Source organism: Parus major, chromosome Z (assembly GCF_001522545.3).
Source record: "Parus major isolate Abel chromosome Z, Parus_major1.1, whole genome shotgun sequence".
Taxonomy (NCBI): Eukaryota; Metazoa; Chordata; class Aves; order Passeriformes; family Paridae; genus Parus; species Parus major.
Genome location: NC_031799.1, coordinates 62067913 through 62082458, shown reverse-complemented (window position 1 = coordinate 62082458; position 14546 = coordinate 62067913). Strand labels below are relative to the sequence as shown.

At 39.1% G+C, this 14546-nt stretch overlaps 1 protein-coding gene across 1 annotated transcript in view; it reads right to left on the bottom strand.

Moving 5' to 3' along the window:
• Positions 1–6292, bottom strand: part of LOC107198402 — a 35336-nt gene extending 29044 nt beyond the window's left edge. The window contains exons 1-2 of the mRNA XM_033511392.1: positions 6199–6292; positions 3877–3989 (exon numbers count right to left, since the gene is read on the bottom strand). Coding sequence (XP_033367283.1) covers positions 3877–3989; positions 6199–6292 — 207 coding nt within the window. The remainder of the gene's footprint in view (positions 1–3876; positions 3990–6198) is intronic.
• Between the last annotated feature and the right edge of the window lie 8254 nt (positions 6293–14546).

Sequence of the window (14546 nt, the reverse complement as noted above, 5' to 3'; positions counted from 1 at the left end):
AACCTTCTCTGGGTGGTTTTAAATGTCATTCAGTTTTTTCTGCTGTTTAACAGTGATGAGCCAACTACAAGTTGCACTAATGAAAATGCAAACCAAGGGTTTTGAACAAGTTTAGGAGGAATTAATTATTTCCCTTTTGAGCATCTACTGCAAAACCTAAAGGACTGGCATAAGTAATTGCTGTTTTATACAGTATATTCAAACTTCAAAGACACAGAAATCTATGACAGGCTTTAGCAGAAGCTGTGTAAGTCCTTTGCTATAATTCAGTATTGGTTTTGTGTGTTGCAAGACGAGGAACATATTAAGATTTGCCCTGAGCACTGAAAATTACTGGGCTTGTCATCCATCTAAACAAGTCTGCCATATAAAGTGACAGAAATAGCTCTTGCCAACTACATGTAAGATACATGCAAATTCCTTTTTAAAAAGACACTTGTTAAAAGGCTTTGTAGTGTAATGCTGCACAGAGGTAAATGAAACCCATATTGGTGGTGCTGGTAGAAAGGAAATTAGATCCTTGGTCTCCTTAACTGTTCCTTAACTGTTCAATGCAATTTGAGCCTTCAATATTTCTCCTCCCAGAAGTACTAAAAGGAGTTACTTTTTATTATTGTTTAGTTTCTACACAAACCTTTCTGCAAAATATCAATTGAAAGAATCAACAGCAAGCAAAGGTTTAAATCAATTAGTAAATGTTTTTGCTGTAAAGAGTATTTACCTATTTGGTGCTGCTGATGACCAGAGATAGACAGAATCTAACCCACAAAAATGATGAAATGATGTTGAGGTATCAGCATGAAATTGTACAGTAATTCTATCGTGAGAGCACTGATTCCCGATTCTGTCGCTAGTTTGTTGTGCAGGTGATGTACACTGCATTTCCCTTTCCTTCTGACATAATCTTCATAATCTTGTAGCTCTCAATTATTTTATGTGCCCCAGAAGGGCTAACAGGTGAACTTACAGTGTTATCAGTCCCATTAAAAATGTAAGGACAAAAATCACATGCAAAATATGTCCTCTTTACAAGAAGACAGATGGAACACAAACATAATACATTTGAAGAATAAAATTTGTTATATATGCTCAGGAAATTAATGACATGAAACTGTTACACTACCTCTGTGTTGGTATCCATTTAAAATTCAGCAGTATTTCCCTGCTGACGGACACAGACCAAAGTTTTAACATGAATATCCACCATGGGCTTTACTAATGTTATTTAAGAGTTGCAAAACAATAACCCTATGATCTGTGATTGATATCTGACTCCAAGTTATATAAATAATATATAATGGACATGACAGAAAAATAGAGTGCATTTCAGTCAAGTCACGATGTAGCATTGATTTATTACAGAACACATAAGCAATGCCAGTGGTTAAGGATCAGATAAGATTCATACCGGACACTTGAGGCTTTTTATCTGTTTTTCTGTGCAAAATAGCTCCCATGAGGAGAAGGAAGTATGTCTGACCCAAAGGGGAAAATGAAAGTGATCTGTTCTGACATTCATCTGACATTTATATGTCTCTTTTGTAAGACAGTGACATTTTGATATTTAAAAATAAAAAAGAGTCAAAAAATCACAGACTCTTAGTGTCATAGAACATCCAGATTTGAAAAGGACCCACAAGGATCATCAAAGTCCACATCCTGGCCCAGAACAGGACAACCCCAAAAATCACACCAGGTTCCTGAGAGTGTTGCCCAAATGTCTCTGAACTCTGGCAGGCTTGGTGCTGTGACCTCTTCTCTGGGAAGCCTGTTCAGTGCTCAGTCATGCTATGGGTGAAGAATCTTTTTCTAATATCTAAACAAATGCCCTCCACACAGCTGCATGTCATTCTCTCAAGATCTATCACTGGTCACCTGAGAGAAGGGATTGATCCCTGCCACTGCACTTCCCCTCATGAGGAAGCTGGAGACTGTGATGAGGTCTTCCCTCTTCTCCAGGTTGGACAAATCAAGGGATCACAGCTACTTCTCATATGCCTTCCCCTCCAGACCCTCACCATCCTTGTTTAGATGTTAACAGTTTAATGTCTATTTTATACTATGGCACCCCAAACTGCCCCTCACACTCAAGCTGAGGCTGCCCCAGAGCAGAGCAGAGCAGGACAATCCCCTCCCTTGCCCGGCTGGAGATGCTGGCCCTGATGCCCCCCAGGACACGCTTGGCCCTCCTGGCTGCCAGGGCACTGCTGGCTCCTGTTCAACTTGCCACTGACCAGGACCCCCAGGTCCCTTTCCACAGCACTGCTCTGCAGGGTCTTGTTCCTCAGCCTGTATGCACTTCCAGGATTATCCCATCCCAGGTGCAGAATCCAGCACTTGTCTTTGGGAAACTGTATATGGTTGGTGATTGTCCAGGCCTGTAATTTGTTGAGGTCTCTCTGCAGGGCCTCTCTGCCTTTGAGGGAGTGGACAATTGCTCCCAATTTATTGTTCTCAGCAAATTTACTCTGTACACTTTGGAGTCCTATATCCAAGTTGTTCATGGAGATGTGGAAAGACAACTGGTGCTAGGATGGAGCCCTGGGGAGTCCCAAGTGACCAGTCAACAACGATTTGGTGTGGCAAATCCCGCACAAGCTCAGGTGTTTATCATCTTCACAGCCTCAGCTCAGGACATATCCCTCATACCCTCACATCCTCCAGCTCAATACATTGGGACCCCCACAGCCCATCTTTAGTTTTGGGGACTGAAGCAAAGAAAGTAACAAATATCTCTGCCTTGTCCCTTTTTGTAAGGTCAATAGCAACCACCAGACACTGAAATTACAGCACCAAGCTTTGTTGTGGGATCCAATGAATGGTGACTATATACCTTTCTTCTTTCATTCATTCCTTCTCTGGCTTTTCCCTATTTCTTTCTATCTCCCCTACCTCACACTTACTGTTAAATAAAAATCCAGAAAATGGTCTTGTTTGCACCTCATTTTGGGCAGATGCATCTCTAATGATTTTAAAATTTGGATCATAATATTATTAAAGTTATTTTAGTAGAAATAACAGTGGATTTTTTACTATTATTTCACAAAATTCCTTTGATAAGAGGAGTAAACAAACAAGAAACTTAATAATTTTCTTATATCTAATCTGCAACTCAACAATTAAGGAGTGAGAGGATACAACTTGTACAAGCTGATCAATGTGTCCTTCTCTGTACACTGAAAAGACCTCAAAAGTCTTCTGTAAAGCTCCAGAGTGCATTTAACATCAATGGAAAGCTTACCAATGAAAGCAAAAGATGCTGATTTAAGATTACTGCTTTAAATTCAGTCACAGTTGTGGTCTCTCCCTTGCTCTTTGGCTGCACTCCAAAGTTTAGGTACAGTAAATATTAATCTCACTGCAAATTTAGGAATGGCAATTTGCATCATAAAATAATTCTCATTTTCCTTTTTATTTTTCATGCTTTTAACTGATTTTTTTTTTTCATTACATAAAGAAGCCTGCATTAGGGCTTTTTGTGTTTCCTCTGGCAAATGCAAAAATCAAATTTTCAGTCAAAATTAGTTGTATTACCCGTGGACTTGTTTCATGCCATTTTCATGAGCATTTTTCTCTGATCCCTTGTTTGCCTAATGCAGACACCTTGACAATGTCAGTAGTGACAGTGTAGATGGCCATAAGCAATCTCTAAACTTTGTAACAATAATTGTTCCTGTTGTGACAATATAATCCCTGTAAGAGAAAGTAGATACTAGAGAAGCATAGTAAATTTATAATGGTATCAAGTAATTTATAGGAGTATATATTTGATCTCTAGTAAACTGTGACAAGCTTGTAACTGAAAAGACAGGTCTTTTTCCTGTCATATGCTAATATGTGGCTCTAGATATGTAGCTTGCTAAATCAGAAACTTACTGTGGTGGGTTTTTTCCCTTTTATCAGGATTTTTACCATTGTGGAGGACTCTTTTCTTTTAATCAATGACTCCTGCTTCTGTATTGTAGCATACATCTCCAAGTGCTTGCATCCTAGTAACAAGAAAACACAATATTAGGCCAAAAACTGGAGTGGCAAACTGTTGAATACACAGCTCTGTTCTTTAAAGCAGAATTCACTCTTTTTAATTGGACATGGATTCTTGTGTACTTGTGGTGCCCTCATGGTTTCATTCCTCTTGGCATAAGTGTTATGTCTTTTTACGAACAGAGTAGCAGGTCTTACTGTGCTCACCCTTTTGTGCCTGAGCTCCTGAGTGCCTCGCTGACTTTATCTGGGAAGGTTCTCATGAGAGGCTGTGTGCAAAGGTTCGTAATGAGACCTCCAACAAACTCCGGTAAAATTACAGGTTACACAATTGTGACTGAAATGGGCATTGTGTGTGTTCAAAGTAGCAGCAGAATGCTGACATTTTTTGAAGGAAAATACAAGGAAATTAAAGCTGCTTTCTCTTCTTCTAGGCCAAGAGATTATATTTGCCATTTAATTCAGCTAACCAAGCTCACACAACTGGGCTGATAGTCATACTTCAATTATGCTTGATTTTCTGCTAGCTCTGGTAGCTGATGTCATCAGTACAGCAAAAAGAGGTCTTCATTGAAGTCAAGAGCCACAGCAAATAATGTTTACAGGAATTGGTGACAGCAATTCAACCACATTTGTGTTCTTAATAAAGTCAACCTTTTTAGAAACAGATAGAAGATTTATAAGTAAGAGTGTTTCAGCTTTGTTTATTGCAGTACTTGAAATTTCCTTCAATGAGATGGCCTGGCAAAATGACTTAGGTAAATAAGACACAATGAATGAAGCTTTTAACTTGTGAATTTCCTGTTGTGATCAGAGCTCTTTGTCCTGTACCGTACGTGTGTTTTGGCCAAGGATGTGAGGGGATAGATCCTTCAGCCATATAGACTTGTCTAGGTTCTTGTTCTGTACTACCCACATCATCACTGGGGCAGGAGCAAGGGATATTTACTTTTGAGAAGAAGGGGGTATGACTTTGGGTGTAGAAAAAAGGAGGCTCATAGGGGATTGGTGGTCATTTTACCCTTTTCTGGGGGATAGAATGGCATCGCTTGTCCAAGCTTGTTTTTCGTTGTCTGAGATTGGGAAGGAACAAACATGCATGTGAAAGGGCCAGGGGCCATTTTCTTGTGTCAGAGGTACACGTGGCACCAGCTCAGATCAGATTAGATGGTTCCAAGAGCATTTTTTGTATGTAAATCAACCTCATTTTACTTTTATTTTAGTATGATGCTGTTACTTTGATTTTCTAATCTTATTTGCTATTTGCAGTAAATGATTCTTAACCTCACCTCCGTATCTCTGCCTTTTGTCTCTTTCACTGGACTGGGTGGGGGTAGTTAGGCAGCTCCTGGGGCTTAATATCCAGCTGGGCTTAAGCTGTAACAACACTTTACATTTGACTCCTAGACTTGATCAGAGGTATTTCTAGCTGGTTCTCAGCCTGGTTCTTGGCTGCATAAGAAATGTTACATAGAAATGAGAATTAGTATATCTGTCTTTCAGACAAAAAATGTAACCTTTTTTTTTAAGGTGAGCTTACATATTTGATTACTTTGCACGTCAGCCACTTATTCCATTGCTAACTGTACCAGGTCATACCAATCTTTCAGTCAGTGTTCTGTAGATGGATGTCACCTGCAAAGGATGAAGTACAAAGCTTTGGCTAAAGTGCTCCCTGTATTTGTCATATAGCAGAAAAACTTATTCAGCAGTATGATAACAGAAAGGAAACTGAATTTATTGCTTTACATGTTGGATATATCTGAACACCATGAAATATTAAATAATTTAAAAGTCATGTACAGAATTAAATAGTTGTGCTACTTTATGAGAATTTAAACCTCAATAAATATAATTATGTTTACTTTTTTACAGTGCTTTGTCCAGCCACATCCACATGTTCCTGGAGAGTCTAGCACACAAAAACATTTTACATTTACTAAGGACATTTTCAACAAATGTATGGAAGACAATAATGATATATTTTCCAGCAAATACAGCAAATACACTGCCTATTCAACATGTCACTAATGAAAGGGAGTTTTTTGGAAAGCATCATAGCAAATACACAGACACCACCAACAAAAGACTCATCCTTAAACATTAATTTAATACAAAGCCTATTTTTCCAGAGGCATTAATGTCTTTAAACAAAACTAAACTCTCTTATAAGGTACACCTTATTTCAAGGACACTTCAAAGTAGGGGACTAACCTAGGAACTGCAGGTAGTTTCCCTGAAGGAAGTCTTTTATTCCTCCAACAAAGTGGAAGAGAAAGAGGACAAAAATTGCCTCTTGTAGGTCCATGTTAGTCTTAACTGTCTTTGAAGCTTGAAAAGATTTGCCTCCAAGGCAAGGCTAAGTAAGGTTGTTTAATATGAAAGAAACAGTGAGTAAATAAACAGGGAAAATATTTACTACTATAAATAATAATTATTATATAAAATATTATTTATTATTATATTATATAATTCGTTATACTATTAATTATTACTAATAAAATATAAAAAGTATACTTATTATATATAATATATACTGTTATAATTATACTGTTATTTACTGTTATATCAGACAACCTGAAAGACTGGTGAGATGGAAGCAGAAATTAAAATTGTTACTTCTCTAGAGAAAGGATCCCTTCAGAGAAAAGAGCTTCAGAATACAAGTAGCATTCAATTTCATAGATACTTTCAAGCAGTATTGTTACCTAGATGCTGAGCAATTGATTTTAACCCAAAATGTTCCTGATGACTAGGAGACACTAAGAAAGCCATGTCAACAGTTCCAGCTCCACCTGAGATGTTTCTCACCTGAGAGTTCAGAGATTTTTCCATTTATGGTTTCAAGCTCTTTTTGAAATACTTTCCCAAATGCTCCAGTTTCAATTTTCTATTTGAGCTTTTCATGTATAGACTGGAATTTTTTCTTTTAATGGATTTGAGCTGTAAAGACAACAAACCAGGGAAATATTAGGGTGAATATTTTCAAATGCCTTGGGGGTCTTCCTTTTCCTCATTTAACATCTTTTTCTTATGTCATAAATCAAATGTTTGATGAAGTAATCAGCATGATATATCTCTAAGTCTGTTAGGAACTGATAAGATTTATTGAAAGTGTGACAGAATATGTTCAGAGTTACTTGCTGAGTTTTGGTGCCTAAACATATGTTTATTTTCTGATTTCAGATCTCCAGCAAAAAGAAATGTCTCTCTTAAGCTAAACTGGTAAAAAAATGCTGGCTGCTAGCAGTTTTAAAACTTTGTTGCTTCAGCAGAAACACCAAAAAAATCCTCTCTGGAATAAAACAGTGTTGAATACTGGTATTTGATTTGATAACATATAATTTATACTTGTACAGTAAATGTGTGTGTGTATATATGTATATATATATATATATATATACACTTTTGTCACTGGGGAATAGAGTGCATCAGATACGCCTTTTCAGCATTGTAATTTAATGCTGTCAAACAGTCAAAACTACTTGCAACAGTATGTTACATAAAAATTAGTGTTTTAAAGACTGGGTAAATAGCATGGTTGGGTAAGAGGATGGCTATGTGCATGCCTCCTGCTATTTCTTTATACAAACATTGTGACATGTCAGTTAATTCATCAGCTAAGAGATAAAATAGGGTTGAAATTCACTTGAAGAATAATGTTTCTTTTTGGGTTTTTTTTCTAAAACCACGGACTTCAGCTATGTGACCAAACAGATTTGTGGGAGCCATGTATAGGAAAGAAGTGAAGTTTTTACCCTCTTTTGCATCAGAAGAAAAGATGTGATCATGATTTCTTAAGAACTGAAGCATGTAAATGTCAAACAGGGAATTTCAGATAGTCAAGTACTTAGGCTTAAAAGCCAATTGACATTTGGAACTGTATCAGACCAAAAGCAGTTATAGAATGGTTTCTAATTTATGCTATAAAACTGGGAAATAAAATAGATCATATAGTTTTTATGCCTTTTCTTAACCTAGGTAAGACATGAGATGTTCAGGGCTTATCAAGTTTCTGCACATCCATCGGTTCTCCTACCACCACGCTTTTTTTTTCTTCTACTGCATAATTTCAGTCAAACTTGACAGGTCTCAAAGACAATTAATTTTCTCTCAATACAGACAAAATCACTGATTGGTTAGACTGTAACACCCTTAGCTGGGGACAAATTGGGTAAAAATCAGATATTGCATTCTCAGTTTTCACCTTATTTTCTGGCTAGCGAGGCAAAATAAATATAGCACTGGCAATTCACCCAGCATGGCAAGTCACCTTGGCCATTGGCACTAGCCAAAAAGACAGGAGATTGCAAAGGCCTGAAATATTGTGATAGAAACAGGGATATAAGGGTAAAAGGGCGCAAAATAGGCTAAAATTTAATTCACTAATGTGCTTTACTGTATGTCTTGGGTACAGAGACAAGGGTGTTGAGGGTTTGACTGCTGTCTGAGTGTACCCCTCATGTCACAGCCATTGGTGTGATTTTGGCAGGGAAAAAGCCATGGCCACAAGTGGAATAGGGTCCATTTTGTCTGGCTCACTGAAGTCAAGGACAGACCCTGGCAGTGCACAACCAGCAGGTCTTTTCCCATTTCCAAGCCTTTCCAGGACACTTCTGCAGGAGAAGGCAGTGAGGAGAGGCAGCAGAGCCATTCCCAAGCCAAAGGGTGCTGAAGTGACAGCTCCAGAACTGCAGCTGGGGCAAGGGGTGCTGCCCTTTGGTGACCAGCAAGTCCATTTTCTTCCCACCCACCTCTCACCATCGGGGCAGTAGCCCAAGACTGCACTGATGCCAGCTGAGTCCAGTGGGTGGCAGGAGGAGGCAGCGAGTGGCACTACTGACCACACACACACAGGGTCACACACACATATGCCACCACAGCTGCTGAAAGGAAGCAGGGCTGACACCAGTAAGGACAGTAGAACTGGAATGGAACAGCACAGCATTGGAGAAATAGATAAAAGATGTAACTCAAGCAAATATGAGTTAAGCAAAATACTAGCAGGATGCCAGCTCAGCTCCACAAGGCTGACAAAGCAGAAGTTACGCAAAACAATGATATTGCACTTACTCAAAAGCAGGTGTCAAGGAACAGCCACCTAAAAAAGACACTGAACATTGAAGAGAGACCCCAAAGAACCACATAAAGATTTTGATAAAGGCTGTGACTATGAAATCATTCTTTATGATAAAAGCTGTTTACCTCAGCACTCAGAGCAAGGATCCTCTGAGTAACCAGAGTGCTTCAATAAAGAATGCCCAATTTCTAATATTCAAAACTGTGTTTCTATCTGGCAGATTTTGGTACCAACACCACAGGGCCAAAGCTTCCCAGGCAATGACAACAATTCCCACCTCCTTCCTGAACTCCTCTGCAAGCCTCTGCCCTCCAGGTTTTTTGTTCCAGGGAAAGGTTGAGCCAAGAGGTGCTTCTTCACCATATTGTCTTTGTCTTTTGGTCCACATGGGCTTCCAAGGTGCCCACCATCTCGGGAGGAGGGTCACCTGCTTCATCTTTCCCGGGGACCAGGAGAGCACCTTTGTATCTAGTGGTTAAAACTAGAGAGGACATATGGGACATCTTTGCCTCTTATCATTGTCTTCGACCAAGACACCATGTAACAGGTTATTAAACTACTATGGTAAGGAACAAGAGTTTAACTGATAACTAAAACAGGATATCTTCATTTTACCTTGTTTGCATTGAGAAGAAGGAGGAAAGAAGGAAGATAAAAAAAAGTTGAGACACTTACACCCATGGGCCAATATTTTTAGCTGATTGGGATGGCTTCTTTTAATAGTTTCAGGGAGACTTCTGGAGTTACTATACTTCTGGCTAGTATGGCTATACTTTAAAGTTTATACTTTCAGTATAAACCTGAAGCCTGTGTGTTTAAGTAGCATAAATATCAGAGACTGTATATGAATGAAATCTATGGTAACCTTGCTGGGGTGAAGGTATTAAGACTGACCATTTCTTTGGCAAAGGATGTTTTCACTTCCTCTTACTTCAAGGAAATGGAAAAAATCATGTTTACAATATCATCAGAAAACACAGTGCTTAAAAGCAAAAGGGTTTTGAATCTGTGTGAATCTGTAATTTATAGCTATGAAACAATTACACCTATATGAAAAGACATATTCTGGGCATTATAAAGGGTTGCTCATACCAGGTTCAAAGAAATGTGTATCTGAGCCAAACAAGTTAGTACTCCAACCCATGTTTTCTTGATTGTAAAGTTCTGTTTTGGTTGTAGTGAAGAAAAATATCTCTCATTACTTAACAAAAACTGTAGTATGAATATTATAACGATTAACATCTTAATCAAGAGGGAGCTCTGCTCATTAATGCAGCCATCATTGCTTTTTGTAAGAGTAATGGTGCATCCTTAACATAATAAAGAGAAGTACTGAGCACTATTCATATTAAAATTATGTCTGTGTCATTGCATTTAAAATAGATCAATATATGCCACTGAAATGATTTCCTCAGTCTTCATAGTCTTCTTGTAGAAGCAATTAGTTTTAAGTTCCTAGTTCATTAGACTGCTGCTGAAAGACCAGAACATATGTGAAATTTGTGTTTATGATGACACATTGTAATGTGCAGGCAGAAGATGCAATTAGCTTGGTTTCAGATTCGGTGAAAGGAATTCAAAAAGGAAAGTTATGTCATGAAGACTGTTATGAGCTACTGTGGAGTTGCCCTCTGTGTGAGACAACACTTGGAATATATTTAGCTCTGTCTCTGAAGAGTAGAGACCTTATAGGTTAGGATAAAAGGGGGACTAGTAAGGGTGACACTGTGGTGTGTGTGTGTTACAGGCTCCCTGATTAGGAGAAGGAAGTGGATGAGGACTTCCACAGGTGGCTCACAGCAGCCTCAAAGTCAGAGACACTGCTTCTTAACAGCCCTTATATCTGCTGGATGTAAACATACACAGCAAAGCACAAGCAATCCAGGAGGCTTCTGGAAAGCATTAATGACAACTTCCTGTTTCAGGCAGGGGAGAATCCTACCAGAAATTATGTGATGCTCAACCTCATCCTAACAAAGAGGAAGGGCCTTGTTGGAGAATCAGAAATTATTCTGAGTTGGAAGGGACACATGAGGATCATCAAGTCCTACTCTGAAGTAAATGGTCCATACATGGATTGAACCACAGCCTCATTAGCTATAGCATTATATATAATAATGTTATATATATATATATATATATATATATAACTGTGCTCTAACCAACTGAAGTCATCTCAGTGTGAAGGCTGGGGGCAGACATGGATAAAGGGACTATGAGAATGTGGAGTTCAGTATCAGATGAGAAGGCAGCAGGGCAGCAAGTAAGATTGTAACCGTGGACTTCAGGAGAGCTTACCTCTTCAGGAATCTTCTTGGAAGAATCTATGAGACAGAGCAACCTGCAGCTGACAGGGGTCCAGAAGAGTTGGTCGATATTCAAAGATCACTTCCTGCAGGCTCAAGAACAATGCATCCCAATCAAACGAAGGGGGAAAGAGGCATGCATGGATGAACACGGAACTCCTGTCATTACTCAAGCATAAACAGAAAACACAGAAGAGATGGAAGCAGGGTCAGCCTATTTGGAATGAATCTAGAGAGGTTGTCTATGTTCCTACGACAAGGAAGGCAAAGACCCGCCTGAAATTAAATCTAGCCAAGGAGATCCAGGACAACAAGAAGTGCTTTTCCAAGTACATCAATAATAAAAGGAAAACAAAGGATAATGTAAGCCAGTTACTAGTGAAGGAAGCCTGGTAAGAAAGGATGCAGAGAAGGCAGACTTAGTGAATGCTTTCCTTGCACCAATCTTCATTGACAAGATCATCCCTCAGAAAACTCTAACACAGGAGACCAGGATAAAGGAAACTTGGAAGACAGACAGACTGTAACCCAATTCTCCTCGACTCCTGGTCAAGGAGACTCAGGTTAGAATCATCTAGGCAAGCCTGACATCCAACAAGTCCACAGGCCCTGACAGGATGCATCCTTGAGTGCTGAGAGAGCTGGTGGAAATCACAGCGAGGCTGCTTGCCATCATCTTTTGAAAGGTTATGGAGTTCAGAAGAGGTGCCTAAGAAGTGGAAGAAAACAAATGTCACTGGTCCTCAAAAAGGGTGAGAAGGACTGCACAGAGAACTACTAATCATGTCAATTCCTGGAAAGGCAATGGAGAACCTCATTCTGGAAGCTATCTCTATCCATGTGGACAGGAGGCGATCAGAAGTCAGAATGGATTCACTACAGGTAAATCGTGCTCAACCAACCTGATAGCATTCTATGATGAAACAAATACCTGGATGGATCAGGGGAGAGCAATGGATATTGTCTACCTTTAGGAAGGATTTCAGCACAGTCTCTCACAAAACCCTCATAGACAAATTCATACAGGGAGTGTGAATTGGATGAGTGCACAGTAGATGAAGAACTGGCTGGACATCAAATTCTATAGTGTCCAAATCATTGTCACAGGGTCTATTTGGGAGCCTGTCACTATAGGTGTCCCTCAAGGTTCAATACTGAGCCCAGTATGGTTTAACATAATTGTTATTTTCTTTGATGAAGGCAAAGATGCCTTCTCAGCAGGATCATTGATGATGCAAAGGAGGGAGGAGAGGCTGATACCAAAGAGTGTTGTGCAGCCCTTCAGAAGGACCTTGACAAGTTGGAGAAATGGGCAGAGAACAACTCCCTGAAGTTCTACAAAGGCAAATGCAGGGTCCTACAACTGGGGAAGCATAACCACAGGCACCAGAATCACTTTGGGGCTGACCTAGTGGAGACCAGCTCTGCAGAGAAGGACCTGGGGGTCCTGGTGGACAACAAACTGTCCCTGACAACTTCCCTGGCCCAGCAATGGGCCCCTGTGTCTAAGAAGGCAAATGATATCCTGGGGGACACTAGGAAAATTATTGCCAGCAGGTTGAGATCCTGCCCCTCTAGTCAGCCTGGTGGAAGGGTTGCTCCAGAGGTCACATCTGAAGTGCTGTGTCCAGTTCTGGGCTCCTCAGTGCAAGAGAGAGTCAGAGCTCCTGGAGGTCTAAAGGAAGGCTACAAAGATGATTAAGGGCTGGATCACCTCTCTTATGAAGAAACGTTGAGAAAGTTGGGTTTGTTCAGCCTCAAGAAGAGCCAGAGAGGGGATCTCATCTAAGTAAGCACCTGAAGGGAGAATGCCAAGACAATGGAACCAGGCTCAGTGGTGCCAAGCAATAGGAGAAGATGCAATGGCAGAAAATCATGTACAGGAAGTCCCATCTGAATATGAGTAAAACCTTTTCGCTATGCAGGTGACCGTACACTGGAACAGATCATCCAGAGAGAGCATGGAGTCTTCCTCACTGGAGATACTCAAGAGCCTGCTGTACAAATTCCATCCAAAGTTGTCTAGGATCATCTTGCTTGAGCAGGGAGGCTGGAGAAGATGACCCCTTCTGGTCCCTACCACCATTCTGTGATACTATGATTCTGTGAAATGCTTTGCATGATAAATGTGTTGTAGACAGCTGGAATTAACAGGGAAAACTGTAGAAAAATTTTAGTAAAGGAACATATATCCTCCTCTTGTGATACTCCTTTTATTAAGAATGTGCTCCTCCAATTAACTACAGGAGTCTTCTTCAAGATTAATGTTCTTCAAATTCTTTGAAATTAAACATTTTACTTTCTTTTTAATCATCTATATGATCTATATGATCATCAAGTGATGAAAGATAGTGAAGTTTGGTAGAATAATGTGTTAAATGGGAAGGCCTAGAACTATAGAAAGAACACAGTTAACTAGAAGTCTCAAATAAAAAGATGACTAGTAGACCTGTAATTTAACAAAGAAAAATAAAAGTGCTAAACAAATAAGAACAAATACTGAAACCAGAAAATTTATATAAGATATGTGTACAGCAACATTCCTATAAAACAGTAGAAAACACTTATTTGAAGGACCACTTATATTTAAGAAAACTTTCTGGTATAAAGTAGATAGCATGTACAGGTAACTGAGTAGTCTGCACTGTTCAGCTTAGACATAAGAAGCCTCTTCTAAGTCAGACAAACACATGTAAGCAATTAAATTTAAAACTTTGATAGAAAAGCAGGCAGGAAACAAGGTATGAATTTTTAAAAACTCTTTAGTAAAGACTGAATTTCAAGTCTGTTTATAATACCCTGGCTTGAACTTTCTTGAAAAAAATATATATTTTCTCTATTTTAAAATCATAAACCTTCAATCACAAATCATTCTTTTTGTAATGGTTGTTAAGATACTTTAGATGCAAGCGTAAGAATTTTCTGTGAATGTTCAAAACACTTTTACAGCCTTCAGCATATAAAAAAACTCTGCAAAAATTTATTCCCAAAATGTAAGCACTTTGACTATTACAGCTATAAATGCTGATTTTGTTATTCAGAGAAAGAATGTTGTAGAAAATTAAGTTATGTGATGGCTGGAAATAAACAATGAAATAAAATGCACAAAAATGTTTCCCAAAATCGCATGGTGCTGGTTTTAAATCCTATTTATAACATTAAACCCACTCAAGCTG